Here is a 15,373-nt window from a genome sequence, read left to right as displayed (position 1 = left end):
CTTTTCCTTTCTGAATGTACATAGTTCAAATGTTTCACTGTTAGAGCAGTTCCTCAGAGCTACTGAGGCTGTCTCCTGGGCTATAGTCCTCAGTTTGGCTTGAATAAAACTCTCTTCTATCCCTTAAAAAAAAAAATGTTTCACTGTTACATCTAAACTATATCCACGTATGTCAGTCTGTGTTGGACTCCTTTGCTAGTGTTAAAGATGGAAATAATACCATTAATTTGGGGGGAAAAATTGTGGGCAAACTGGGCTACATTGGTCACCCTATCCTTGTTTTGTTTCATTTATTTTTTTTTAAAAAGAATGTCTTTAGTTTTGTACAATTGATCCTTGAAAAACGCAGGGGTTGGGGTGCTGACCCCTTTGTGTAACTTCGTGTAACTTTTGACTCTCCCCAAACTTAGCTACTAATAGTCAACTAATAGTTGACCAGAAACCTTACTGATAACATAAACAGTTGATTGACATATTTTGTATGTTATATGTATTATATACTGTATTCTTACAATAAAGTAAGCTAGAGAAAAGAATATGTTATTAAGAAAATCATAAGGAAGAGAAAATACATTTATAATACTGTACTGTATTTCTTGATACTGTAAGTTAATGTTGTCTGTTTACAAGATTAATCATCTCTTACTACTGATATCAAAAATGAAAAGATCATGTGAAAAAGAAATTCATGTTTATTTACAGGTGTCACAATTCATGCATTGATAGGGAAGAAGCAGCAATATGATTGCTTTATAATAGCCTAGCCTATACACTAATGAATGAATCATTATAAAATTTTTATGGCGTACAATATTGCAGTCATATTCATAATACAGCATTGGAAACTTTTACATTTTTTAAAAAACCACTTACCTGTGATGATAGGCTGATACACAGTTTCTCTGATTAGGAAAAACAGGCGTACTATATGGTAATGTAATTCTTTGAAAGCAAAGTTATAGAACAGTAAGAAAGTAACACATCATTAATTTTATATTAAATATCACTCACTTTATGCCTATGTAAGGATAGACAAGTATCTACTAACATCTACAAATATTTTATGCATTTATGACATACCTAAGTTTTTCTTAATTTTTTGATATCTCTAGGCTATATCTCTATGCAGTTCATCTGTGAGTTTTTTCAAATTGTCGCAAATCTCCTAAAATTTTTCCAATATATTTATTGAAAATAATCCACCTATAAGTGGACCTGCACAGTTCAAACCCATGTTGTTCAAGGGTCAACTGTATTTGAAGTACATGTTTTCTCTAGCGATTCTCAAAAGTTTCACAAACTACTTTTTCTTTTATACTTAAAAAAATATATATATTTATTGGACTCCTACTGTTTGCCAAGCACTGGGCCAAAAGCTTTATATGTGCTACCTCATTTAATCCCCTATACAACCTTGTGTGGTACATATGATTATTTTTCCGATTTTTGTAGACAGGTGACTGAGGCTTAGCTAGGTTAGGTGATGCATCCAGGGCCACGCAGCTATGAGAGGGAGAGGTGGGATTTGAATCTGGGGTGGCCTGACTGCTTTCTTCCTAGTTTAGTCTTTTCTGCTGAAGTGGTGTGGGAACCCAGATCACAGGGTATATTTGAGAGATGCTATCCAGGTCTCATCATTATGGGAAAGAATAACCTTCCAATCTTACTCTCTCTCTCCATCTGTTAGGTACTCAGAATAACTTTGATTAAGTGAAACATAAAAATAACACCTCTGTGTTCAAGACATTTTGGGTAAAAACTAGACAGATTTTATGAATACATTGCTAAGCCTGGGGTTACTGGCTACATGTCATGGGCAAGAAGCTCACATCTTTCACTAAGTAGCGGTATGGTCAGGTAGCAAAGGGATGATGGAAACACTGAGATCAGTGATGGGTTGTGTTGTCAAATATATAATATACTAAGCACTGCGCTCCATACTTCATGTGCCTTACATCTTCAATCCTCAGCTTAACCTTGAGCAGTAACTATTAGAATTGTCCCCTTTACAGAGCTTATGTTACTTCCCCTTAGACATAAGGGAGCCAGAATTCTAACAGGTGTCCAAGACTTAACCAATCCTCCTTGCCTCTGGGACAAAGTAGTCCCCTCGAGATGAAAAGAGTCCATGAGGACAAGAATCTCATTGCAAAGGCAACTTTAGGAATGTGAAAATGAGGGCAGTATGGGAGCAAACACCACAGTTTAAGCTCAAAGAAAAGTTAGATAGTGCCAGATTGACAGAGAATGCCTAGGCTTTGCTATCTCCTGCAACTTATACTATCTCATGGACTCACTGATCTTGATTAGTTGGTTCATTCTTTTTCTTTTAATATAACAGCTTTATTGAGTATAATTCACATACCATACAATTCACCTTATTTAAAGTGTACAATTCAATGATTTTAGTATATTCAAAGAGTTGTGCAACCATCACCACAATATTAGCACGTTTTCTTCATGCCAGAAAGAAACCCCATCTTCATTAGCAGTTACTCCCCATCTCCCCCCAACCCTCCCAGGCCTAGGCATCCTCTGTGCATTTGCCTACTCAGGACATTTTATATAAAAGGAATTATACAATTTGTGGTCTTTCATGACTAGCTTCTTTCACTTAGTGTAAGGTTTTCAAGGTTCATCCATGGTGTAGCATGTATCAGTACTTCATTCCTTTTTATGGCTGACTAAAGTTCCATTATTGTATGAATATATCACATGTATCCATTCATTAGTTGATGGACATTTGGGTGGTTTCCATTTTGGGGGCTACTAACATTCATGTACAAAATTATGTATAGACATATGTTTTCATTTCGCTTGAGCATATATTGATACTTAGGAATAGAATTGCTAGGTCACATGGTAACTCAGTTTAAACTTTTGAGGAACTGCCATACTGCTTTTTTTAATTGAATTATAGTTGATTTACAATGTTATGTTAGTTTCAGGTGTACAACATAATGATTCAATATTTTTATAGGTCATATTCCCTTTAAAGTTATTGCAAAATAATGGCTGTGTTTCCCAGTGCTGTACAATATATTTTTGTTCCTTATTTATTTTATAAATAATAGTTTGTATCTCCTAATCTCATACACCTATCTTGCCCCCCCACACACACTAGTAACCACTAGTTTGTTTTCTATATCTGTGAGTCTGTTTCTGTTTTGTTACATACATCTGTTTTATTTTTTAGATTCCACATAAGTGATAACAGAGTATTTGTCTTTCTCTGTCTGGCTTATTTCACTAAGCATAATACTCTCTAGGCCCATCCATGTTGTTACAAATGGCATAGTTTCATTCTTTTTTGTGTCTGAGTAATATTCCATTGTATGTGTATATGTATATATATATATATATATATATATATATATATATATATATATATATATATATATATATACACACCACATCTTCTTTGTCCATTCATCCGTTGATGGATACTTAGGTTGCTTCCATATCTTGGCTATTGTAAATAATGCTGTTATGAACATTGGGATGCATGTCTCTTTTTGAATTAGTGTTTTCATTTTCTTCCGATATATACTCAGCAGTGGAATTGATGGATCATATGGTAGTTCTATTTTTAGTTTTTTGAGGAACCTCCATACTATTCTCCATAGTGGCTGTACCAATTTTCAATCCCATCAACAGTGTACTAGGGTTTCCTTTTCTCCACATCCCTGCCAACATTTGTTATTTGTAGACTTTTTGATAATAACCATTCTGACACGTGTGAGGTGGTATCTCATTGTTTTGTTGGTTTTGTTTTGGCCATGCCACACATCTTGTGGGATCTTAGTTCCCCGACCAGGGACTGAACCCAGGCCCTTGGCAATGAAAGCGCATAGTCCTAACAACTGGACCGCCAGGGCCCCTCTCTCATTGTTGTTTTAATTTGCATTTCTCTAATGATCAGCAATGTTGAGCATTTTTTCATGTGCCTGTTGGCTACCCCTAATTTCCTATTTAGTATCATAAAAATGTTCTCCTAATATTTTATAAGATTATTATATATCTCTTTTAAAAGCCATTAATGCATTAACAATTATATCTGTCTAAATTATTTACACGTGGTTTTTGAGGGACACATCTTCTTTATCAAGTGAGGAATACTTGCAGTAGTTATGAATACTGAAATTGTTCTCAGTACCCAAAAAGTCACTTTGGAAGTCTTAAGAATAGATTTATTAAAGAGCAAACTGTCAGAAATATCCGTTGGAAAGAGTACAGGCTTTAGAATTTTATGTTTGAATTCCAGTTCTGAGGCTTATCATTTAGATGTCTTTTGTGGTACAAATATCTGAAAACCCAAGTGCAGTGACTTAAACAGACAAGGCCATAGTGGTAGGTAGTACGGAGCTAGCATGTTAATTCAACGATACCCCAAGGAACCAGGCTCTTGCCACTTTTCTCCTCTGCAGCCTTTAGTGCGTTGGCCTTAATCCTCAGATGCTACACATCCAGGCTTCTCATCCAAGTTTCAGGAAGGAAAGAGGTGAAGGGAAAAGGATATTCTCCCATGGAATTCCACTTGCATCTCATTGGCCAGAGTTGAGTTACATGTCTACTCTGTCAGGATGGCAACCTCAGAGAGGGGTGTTATGGGTGGAGTTCAGTACTGTCATCTAATAGTATCTGCCACAATTGCTAGCTGAGGGATCTTGGTAAATTTGTTTAGCTTTGCTAAGCCTCAGCCTCCTGAGAAATGAGTATAAGTAATACCATACTGAGTGTTATAAAACTTACACGAAAGCAAATTATAAGAAAAGGCTCACAGATAGGAAATGCTTAGAAACTGACAAAAAGGTGATGTTAGAATATTAGAACATTAGGGTGAAACTAAGGCTGGCTCTCTAGACTTGTTTGATTTGTTCCAAAATCAAAACCTGACTGATTTGGGAGACAAGATTAATGTAAAGCCATAAAAAATGATCACTTACAGGATATTATAAACAATAACTTTATTTACATTATTTTCAAGTAACAGTAATTTTGGACAGATGACTATCTAGAAAGATTGTTAAATGTGCTCTAATAAGACTAATTTTCTAACTGTTGTACATATGTCAGTAGTAAAGTCACTCATTTATTCCAACTAGAAATGTAAACCCAATGTGGGCAAGAATTTTTGTTTGTTTTGTTCATTGCTATATTGCTTGAGCCCAGGATGAGGCCTGGCGCATAGTAAGTGCTCAATAAACACTCGTTGAGTGATTACTCTGATAACTAGAAATAAACATTTCCTGCATCCTCCCTTCACAATCTAGTTAACTAATAATACTACAAGGTCCTATATATTAAAAAAACTTTTCTTACTGTCTTTTCTGAAACCAAGAGCAAATTATAGCCAAACTCAGGCAAACCTAACCCAAATTCTGACCTGATTGAGTCCAGATTAATGGAATTTTATCATTTTTTTAAAAACTTCATCATAGGTTATCATAAAAGATGTGAAGGGTTACCATAAAAACAAATGTTCTCCTCTAGCAAATTCAAAGAATGAGCTCCTATAAGCACAAACTGGAAAAGAAAATAAACATCTGTTTGTCTTACAATTAATTAAAAATGCACCCACGAGTTGAGAAAAATTAGAGCAATCCATTTTTCTAACTTATGGTTAAGAAGGCCTTTCCCCCTAGGAAAAAGGTGAGTTATAATGAATTTTGTGGTTGAAGTGGTATCAGATTTAAAAAGCCTTTTCTAGATCCTGGGTTCTCAGGGTATTTTCCACTTGGGCAGATAGGTAGAGATCAGCATTTGCAAGGTTTCACTTCCAACTCATGTGGTTCTGTTTTCCAGTAAAATCACATATAGAGAGAGGCATTTCACCTCAGCCCACCCACTTGTTTCCACAGTGGCAGAAAGATGGCATTCCCTCTATGGCAGCATAGGGGCCATCAGGGCCTCCGTCTGGTGTTGGATTGAAGTTGTAAAGTAGAGGAATTGTGTCTGTGTTGCTTCAAGAGTCTTCTTTCTCCCCAGAACCTTTGTGGTGACCCCACCAGCAGAGCTGCATGTCCATTCACATACACTCCTCAACCCCTCTGTATTTTGCTATGTACCAGTGGGTGGTGATAGAAAAAAAAAAATGAATCTCTGCTAATAAATATCTACTTACTGTTGTCCCATTACGCTCAACAGCTTCATGTAAATACGTTCTTTCTTTACCTTGGATACTCTTGCAATGTCTGGCACAGTACCTTGTTGAATGAAAATAAATAACTTGTTAAATGAAAATAAGTGCATGATGGCCCTTCATTCTATTTTATTCAAGTCAATTTAACAAATATTTATTTAGTATTTCATGTCTTCTTGGAACTATGTTAAATGCTAGAAAAATTTTTAAAATACGCAACATGTCAGTACATGACAAGTTTATAAACTGTTTAGAACAGCACCAATGGTAGAATTTTCAAGTACTATGAAAGACCAATAGGGTCTTTTAATTTTTTGTTTTTTGTTTTAGATATTGTATTATTCTTATTATGTAACTGCTACACTTCCACTTTTTATTTATTTATTTATCTTTTGGCTGTGTTGGGTCTTCGTTTCTGTGCGAGGGCTTTCTCCAGCTGTGGCGAGCGGGGGCCACTCTTCATTGTGGTGCGCGGGCCTCTTACGGTCGCGGCCTCTCCCGTTCCGGAGCACAGGCTCCAGACGCGCAGGCTCAGTAGTTGTGGCTCACAGTCCTAGTTGCTCCGTGACATGTGGGATCTTCCCAGACCAGGGCTTGAACCCGTGTTCCCTGCATTGGCAGGCAGATTCTTAACCACTGCGCCACCAGGGAAGCCCAGGGTCTTTTAGTTTTAATGAGACCCCTAAAAACAACTGCCTACTTTTCCAGTTCATAAGGCCTGCTTGTTTTTGCCACATCTTCCTCTCCATATGCATATTCATTATAACCAGAGTTCTTAGATATAATTCCAAATATATTTGAGGCTGTGATGTTATATTTCTACTGAGTTCAATAACCAGTTCATATGTTAAAATCCATCTCCTCACCGATTCTGCACCAGTGCTTGGAGAGCTAATTGTGGCTGGGGACAAACACAAACTTACTGACTGATATTACTTTATATTCATGACCACTCACCTCACCTGGACCCAGGTAGCCACCCAGTAGTCCTACTACACTTCACTGGTCAAGTCACTCCCCCACTAACCGGGTAATTATTTCATTACTCTTTCTTTCATCTCTGGTCTCTAACATCTTCTCCTCTTCCTCACTCTATTGATGACCTGCTTTCTATTTCACTGAGAAAATAGGAGTAATGAGAAATACCACAGCCTCCCTCATCTGCTGACACACTGACATCTGTATCCACATACTTGGTCTTCCCTTCTAGTACTGTGGATGAACTACCATTGCCCTGATGCCAGCTCTCCACTGTGTACTAGATCTTACCCTGCCTGCCTACTAGAGGACATCGCTCCAACAATACTCCTTTTCTCTGTATCATCACCTTTTCTATCTTTACTGGATCTCCTCATCAGCTTTCAAAGATGCTGTAGCATCTGCTCTCTTGAAAATACAACCCTCCCTTGGTCCTTGCCTTCCACTAATCTATTTCTCTGCTCCTTCTATGGCAAACTCCTCAAAAGAGTTGTTTGTACTTTCTGCCTCTACTTCCTCTCTTTTCATCGTCTCTTTAATCTAGTCAAGTTTTTGCCCTTCACCTCCAGGTCTTAGCAGTGTCACTAATGACTTCCCCATTGCCAGATGCAATGGTTTATTCTCAGTCCCCACCCTCCTTATCAGGAGGATTTACCATCAGGAACATTTAACTTAGCTTTTTACTTCCTTCTTTTGGCTTCCAGGACAGCACTCCCTTTTGGTTCTCCTCCTACCTTCCTGGATGCTTTTTCTCAGTCTCTTTTGCCAGTTCCCCTTTATTCCAGTTAAGTAATGGTGACCCAGAGCTCTATCCTAGGACCTCTTATTATCTCTATCTACATTCATTACCTAAAAGATCTCACCCAAATTTATGGTGTAAAACTCCCTAATCTATATCTCCAGTCCAGATATCTCTCCTGCAATGCAGCCATCATTTATCTAACATCTTACTCAGTATTTCCTCTTGGATGTCCAAAATGTATTTTCAAGCTAACACTTTCAAAACCAAATACCCAGTTTCCTTTCCCCAGACTCACATTCCCTATCTCAGTAAGTGGTAACACCATCCTTTGCAGTATTCAGGTTAAAATCATTGGAGTCCTCCTGGATTCCTCTCTAACACGCCCCCCCATTCAACTGATCAGCAAAACCTACTGGATCTGTCTTTAAAAAACTGACTTCTCACTGCCTGGTCCAAGCCATATCATCTCTCACCTGCATTAGTAAACTGGTGCCCTTCACCTTTGCCCTGCTACAGTTCACAAGTAGTCAGAGTAATCCTTTTCACATGCACATCAGATGTCACTCCTCTGCTCAAAATCTCCCATTTCACTCAGAGATCAAAGGCAGCATCCTTCCATGGCCTTATGTGACCTTACAATGTCTTCTAAATCTCCCACTCCTCTAGGACTCTCTGATATCATCTCATCCCTTTCCATCCCTCAGTCTACCAAGCCTCAATGACCTCCTTACTGTTCTTGAACAGGACAGGCAAGGTCCTGCCTCAGGGCCTTTGCATATCACCTAGAATGCTCCAAAGAGCCACAAGACCTGATTCTTTACTGCTCTAGTGTTACCTTCTCAGATGCTCAGATCTTCCCAATCTCCCTTAAAAAAAAAAAAAAAAAAAAAAAAAAAAAACCCACATCTACTCCTAGCATTTCCTAACCTCCTTCTTTTCTCTTCTGAATGTTTATCACCACAAGACATATTATATATGCATTTGTTTCCACCAGAATGTGTGCTCCACAAAGGTTGGGACTTTACCTGTTTTGTTCACTGTGGTAGCCCCAGTGACTAAAGTAGTGCTTGGAACATAGTGGGTGTTAAATAAATATTTTTTGAATGAATGATTAAATTAAAAAGTACTGTTCACCATTATCACCACAAATCAGCAGTGTTTATTAAAAATCTATTAACCACAACTAGGATTAGGTGCAATGGAAACTTCAGAAAAATATAAATCATGCTGACTCCTTCAACAAATAATCTGTTATGTATTAGTTAGCACAAGAAAAAAAGAAATAGAAGTAAGAAATTTAAAAAACTTTGTAACAGGGCTTCCCTGGTGGCGCAGTGGTTGAGAGTCCTCCTGCCGATGCAGGGGACACGGGTTCGTGCCCCGGTCCGAGAGGATCCCACGTTCTGCGGAGAGGCTGGGCCCGTGAGCCATGGCTGCTGAGCCTGTGCATCTAGAGCTGTGCTCCGCAACGGGAGAGGCCACAACAGTGAGAGGCCCGCGGACCGCAAAAAAAAAAAAAAAAAGAAACAAACAAAAAAAAACTTTGTAACATACAGTTGTATGCAAAAATTGTCCTAAAGTACATAGTCAGTCATTACAATTAGATTCTTCATCTAAAATAGTGCTTTGTGGTCTAGGTGCTGATATGAGGGGTAGACTTTAAAAGAAGAATTAAATTGCCTAGTAGCTATGGTTAATGTCGGTTTGAGAATACATTTCCATTTTGACTTGTGGTCTCAATACGTGTGATAAAAGAATTAGCCACAAACCAATTAACAACATGTATGTGGTTTTCTCTAACTGGAAAATATTCAAAGATGCCCTACTTACTACTTACACATAGTTGCCATTCTCTTATTTTCACATTTGAATACTTATTTACCATGAAGTTAGCACTCCTTATTACAAAGCCCTTGCATGGAACCCCTGTGCAATGCTCCTTCTCAGAGGGAGCTCATTTACTTCAAGCCATGTCCACAGCTGCCCTTCCCAAAGAGGTACAGTAGGCATAGTACCCAGGGCTAGCCATACTTTCAGGAGTCTACAGGATGTTTAATTGCATTTAAAATCACAGGAAAAAAATGAACCATTAGGTCAAAGAAAATGGTTTAATATGTGATATTAATATAGTTGCTTTTATATCAGCAGTTGTGAAACATAATCTATATGAATATGTGTGTGTGTATGTGTGTGTGTGTATATATATATATATATATATATAAACATAAACATACCTACACATATATAAACTTTTTTATGTTAATGGGAGAAGGGGTCTATGAAGGCAAAAGTGCTTAGGGCCCATGAAAGTCATACTGTGGCCCTGGATGGTCTTGACTTTGTTTTAAAAAATTCTAAAAGTGAAACCAATTCTGATTCATTTTTAAGTAAAAGGTTGCCTTCTGAAAGCTAGCTAAAAAGATAGCATCAAAAAAATTGAGGAATAATTAATTCAAACCAACATAACTGGTGATCATAATCTTTTTTTTAAGTTTAGAGACAGAAGAAGAGCAAGAGTATCTCACTTCAAGTTATGTTAACATCTCCACTGATTCATTGCAAGGGGGCAAGAAGTATTTGGTTTGGGTCCAAGCTTCAAATGTACTGGGCACGGAGAAGTCAAAACAAGTGCAAATTCACCTGGACGATATAGGTAAAGAAAAAGAAATTCTGTAATGGCTTTACGAATAAACAACTAATTTGTTCTGACCTAATCAAATGAAGTTGAGATTTGAAAAGAGTTTCCCTAAAGTTCCTGAAGATCATGATACAGACAACAAGAATTACCCATAAGTCACTGCCTGAGACAAGCCAAAGATAAGTAAGGCTGCCATTGTGTTGTATATTCTTCCAGTCTTATTTCTACATGGGGTATGTCTTTTCACAATATTTACTGAGAACTTCTTATGTTTAACCATCGTTCTAAGGGCTAGGGAGAATGAGATAGACAAGGAAGATACTTCCTGTCCTAAATATCTTGCAATCTACCAGGGAAGAGGGAAAGAAATAAGGATTATAATAAAGTGTGATGAGTCTTATGTTGTGAGAAGTACAGCATACTAAAGCATTCTACTGTATATGCTATTTTGGAAGTTATGTTTTTGTTTGAAAAGTTCTACAAAAAACAGAAAATTGTGGAGAATTATGTAGACATCTCTATGTACACCAGCCAGATTCAACAAAAGTTAACATTTTTTGCTTCAGGTATTTTAGAACTTGCCTTTAAAAAAATAACAATATAGAATATATATTTCTATTAATTTAATCTATAATCTTTTTTTAATTAATATCTTTAATTAGTCCTTTATTATTGTTCTCAATTTTTCACCATCATAAACTGAACTGCCATGGACAAACTTTTGGCTGAATTTTTGCATAGTAGTTGTTTTTTTCCTTAAGATAACTTCCAAAAAGTGATTGCCCTTGAGCCTTTTACAACTATATCGTAGTCCTAAAGCCAGAGTACAGCCAAAGAGCACCAAGTGTGAATCACCTTCTCTCTGGAGATTCTAGTGCCAATTATTCCTGTTTTTGTTATTAAAGATGATTTCAGTAGCTAACATTTATGGCACACTTTCTTCAGTGTTAACTGCTTTTACATACATTATCTTATTTAACCCTCACAACAGTCCTATTCTGTAGAAGAGATTATAATTTACACATGAGGAAACCAAGGCTAGGTGGCATTAGAAGTTGAGTTTGCAGAGCTAGGAAGCCTCTAGTTCTAGTATCCTCAACTCCTATCCTCAGTCTTTATTTAAAGCACACTGCAATGTGTCTGACAACTTTCCTGCTGATTAATGTTCTAGGGGATGTGGCACCTCTTGGGGCACAACACGGGTATCCTTTGGGGACTACTGGGGTCTTTTATTGGAACTAATATCTCAACGTCTCAACTAAACTGAACTATCTCAACTAATAAGATTGGTCTAAAAATCTGTCCTTATGCTATGAATATTGGCTTTGAAAACAAACACTGCTGACTATGGTGGTGAATAGTAACTCCATTGTACTGTATATTCTTGGACTTATAGTTCTCCACATTTTTGTAAGTTTACATTTTGAGGTAGGATATAGCCATAACATGTCCTTATCTTAAAACAGGTTCCCCTCAATGGATTAATGATGTTTAAAGGCTATTGTGTTCAGTATCATTTTGGCAGTATCATTTTTAGGAACTAGATTATTACTATTAGTCTTACTGCTATTATTACCATTGTTATCTTATTATGATCTTAGTGTCATTGCATCCATTTATTGAACACCTATAGTGTTCCAGACAATTAACATGCAAATCACATTTAATTCTGAAAACAATCATGCATGGTACCACTGTGCCCATTTTACAGACGAAGAAAGAGATAAAATAATTTGCTCAAAGCACATAGCTAGGAAGGAGGAGAGCCAGATGTCATCTCAGACTTGCCGACTTGCTGTAGTTAACCAGCACCCCATCTCCCATAAAGGGAAAATCTCATCTGGCTGTCACCTCCAAATCTGCTTTTCACACTGAACCAGGGAGCCTCTTGTTTAGAGTTACTCCACCTCCTTCTCTTCCTCCTTTCTCAGTATCCCAAAATGCACTCTTAGAAACTCAGGTTGAAAAGCACAGGTTGACAGTGTAGGAGGCTACTCCCAACAGAGCCCCTAGGTTATTAACGGATGAACTATATTCATTTGTGGCCCTTTAAGAATGAGACATTGCAAGTTAGATATATGAACTGTTCTATGAAACTGAAGACAGGGAACTCTCCTGGGAGCAATTTCCACATAACGGCTATGGGATTGGTCTTTAATTAAGTTAGGAAGATATGCTGAAAGGCAGGGCTGAATTAAGAGTGCAGTAACACTGCCAAAATGACATGTGAGAGGAATGCTTAAACTTCTCTTATAGAGAAATAAGTTTCAATATGGAAAATGCAGTGCCTTCCGGCTGCCATCTTGAACATTAGTTCTCCCCACTGAATAATTATAAGTAAATACATGCTGTTAGAAAGACACCAAAGAACTACAATATGGTTCTTTATTTCAATATAAGTGGAAACTAAAGATATGGCATCTACGATGGAATTGACGGTTTTTTTAAAAAATGTAAGATCTAATGGGAATGTATGAAACCAAAGCAATGAGAGCAAAAATTCAACATTCTGAGTCTTCTGTAACAAACTAATTGTTCAAGTACATATTACATAACATGTTTTTATTTGAAAAATATAAGCTCATTCAAACCTAAACCGTCAGATCTCTATTGCACCGATCTGCTCTGTGCTAAGACTCTATCTTAAACTCAACTTACGTTTCTCATAAGACTAAGCAGACTTTTGCTTCCTCCCCAGAATATCTCTTTCTGCAAAAGGGTCTCGGAATGCTTGTGCTGTTACGTCTGTGGCAGGTCACACTCAGAGGTGGGAGACAGGAGGGGGTAGGTAATTTGTAGCCTTGAGGGTGCTTAAATGGTCCCAAGTGGTTTCAGAGCCCTGGAGATCCACTTCCCTGACTAGAAATCTCTGAATTCTGATTCTCATTACAAGAAGCTTAAACTAGCAAAAGGAAACCACCTATGGAATTCAGATGATAAAACTTCAGTATGGTAAACTCTTTAATTAGATTAATCCTGCTACTACTACTTATGTTCTATACTGGGTTTAGCCCACGGATTTTATTTTAGGTCAGTGCTACTAGAAAGCAAATCTTTAATTTTTATATTTTTCTACAAATCATATATCTGTGCACATAATTTTAGATAATATTATTCACTGAAAATAAAACAAATTTCCCAAAGAATACTTTATAAACTTAGAATAAACAAAAAGGAAACTAAGTCATAGAGAATATTAAGCTGTAATAATGGCCTCTAAAAACACACATACAGGTTCTTGAGTTCTTTGTTAAGTAATACATCTAACAAAGTTATAGGTTTTCACTGTTCTACTATGCATATAGGAGAAATGGGAAATGCCCATGATTTTATTCTGTTCAGACAGAACAAATTTACAAGAATTTACACAGTTTAGAAATACAGAGCTTCCAGTTACACCATTACACCTACTACAAAAAATAACTAGTAAGATAACCAATCAGAATGTCAGTTTTCTTTTGAAAATCATAATCACAGAACACAGCAATAATTTGTAAAGTCTAAGAGTCTTGTGAGACTCCTTGTTCAAATCATACTTTCAAGTACAGATTTATTTTAATAGATAACAAAAGTTAGCAATAAATATAAATATTCATACAAGTTTCCCTATGACACAAGAGAATAAAAATATTATTGTGAACGATCTTAATTTTACATCTTACCAAATTAGATTCTCTGAACTAAATTTAGGATGCAAAACATCATTTCTCCCTAAACAGATGCGGGAAAGAAGAGATATCTTCTTACCTCCTTTTTACATTCTTTTGTTAATAGGCCAGGCTTCAGAATTTCATTAGTTCGGAATACAGGGGAGTATGAGGTGGGAAAGGACAAGACAGAGCTCCATTTAACAGAAATGGAGAATGGGTGGAACAGAATTTTACTTAAGAACAGCAGTTTTCTCCTACATAATAGATTAGAAAACAAGAAAAATTTCATGTTAATTAGATCATGAGATTTTTTTTTTTTTTTGGTACTTTGAGTTTTAACATTCTAAATATTGATGAAAAAATACTGATTTCTCCCTAGGCAAGTTTTAAGCTGCTGGATTTCTGTTTTTGTTTTTCTTTAGTGATACCTTCTGCATCCATTATTTCCAGGGCTGAGGATATAAATACTACAGTGCCCAAAACCATAATCCACTGGAATAGTCAAACATCAATTGAAAAGGTTTCCTGTGAAATGAGATACAAGGCTACAACAAACCAAACTTGGAACGTAAGCTAACTTTCACTATTCTTTTGCATGTAAGTGAGTGAAAGAAAAGCCAGCCAATAGTCAGTGACCACAGTGGATGTATAATGATCTATTTTACATGTTTTTATCTGATTGTTCATGTAATATTCAAACCACTCTACTTTTAATAATGATGCTTCCAAATAGAGAGGTGTTTCCTGAAAAGGTCTCTTGCCTTTTGTAAACTGCTAAATAGACAAATGTCCAACTAGGACGGATTCATCTCTTTAGCTCCTTGTAATTCACTGTCTCTTAGGGTGAAATTTATATCAGTGATTATGAATATAAAATGTAAGTATTCTATGCTGAAATTTAACAGCCACCCAGGGAAATAAAATCTGTTCAAAGAACTTCAGATTTATGGGTGTCTCTTTTTAAATGAAAAATGTGCAATCCAAAATGTAAAATTTGTTACTATATTAGTCTTAGATGAGCATAAGGTAAAAAGTGAATGTCTAGGCAAACTAATCATCCTTAAATACCAATGGTAAGTTAGTAAGCGTCTTAGGAGAGGCATAGGTACAAGGTTCATTAATAAAATCGCATCACATGACAGCACCTGTGAACATTATAATAAAAACTCACTAATTTGAACTACAGGGTAACACTAGCCTGGCTGAAGAAAAAGTACCAATTT

At 36.6% G+C, this 15,373-nt stretch overlaps 1 protein-coding gene across 1 annotated transcript in view; it reads left to right on the top strand.

Annotated features, from left to right (window-relative positions):
* Nucleotides 1-15,373, top strand: part of IL23R (interleukin 23 receptor) — a gene marked incomplete at both ends in the record, with an annotated part of 53,224 nt that overhangs the window by 10,617 nt on the left and 27,234 nt on the right. Inside the window, 2 exons of the mRNA XM_082674277.1 lie at nt 10,355-10,515; nt 14,573-14,718. Coding sequence (XP_082530403.1) covers nt 10,355-10,515; nt 14,573-14,718 — 307 coding nt within the window. The remainder of the gene's footprint in view (nt 1-10,354; nt 10,516-14,572; nt 14,719-15,373) is intronic.

Source organism: Grampus griseus (genome assembly GCF_964374135.1).
Source record: "Grampus griseus genome assembly, chromosome: 1".
NCBI classification, from domain to species: domain Eukaryota; kingdom Metazoa; phylum Chordata; class Mammalia; order Artiodactyla; family Delphinidae; genus Grampus; species Grampus griseus.
Note: the sequence above shows the minus strand (reverse complement) of the source record. Positions and strands in the feature narration are given on the sequence as shown.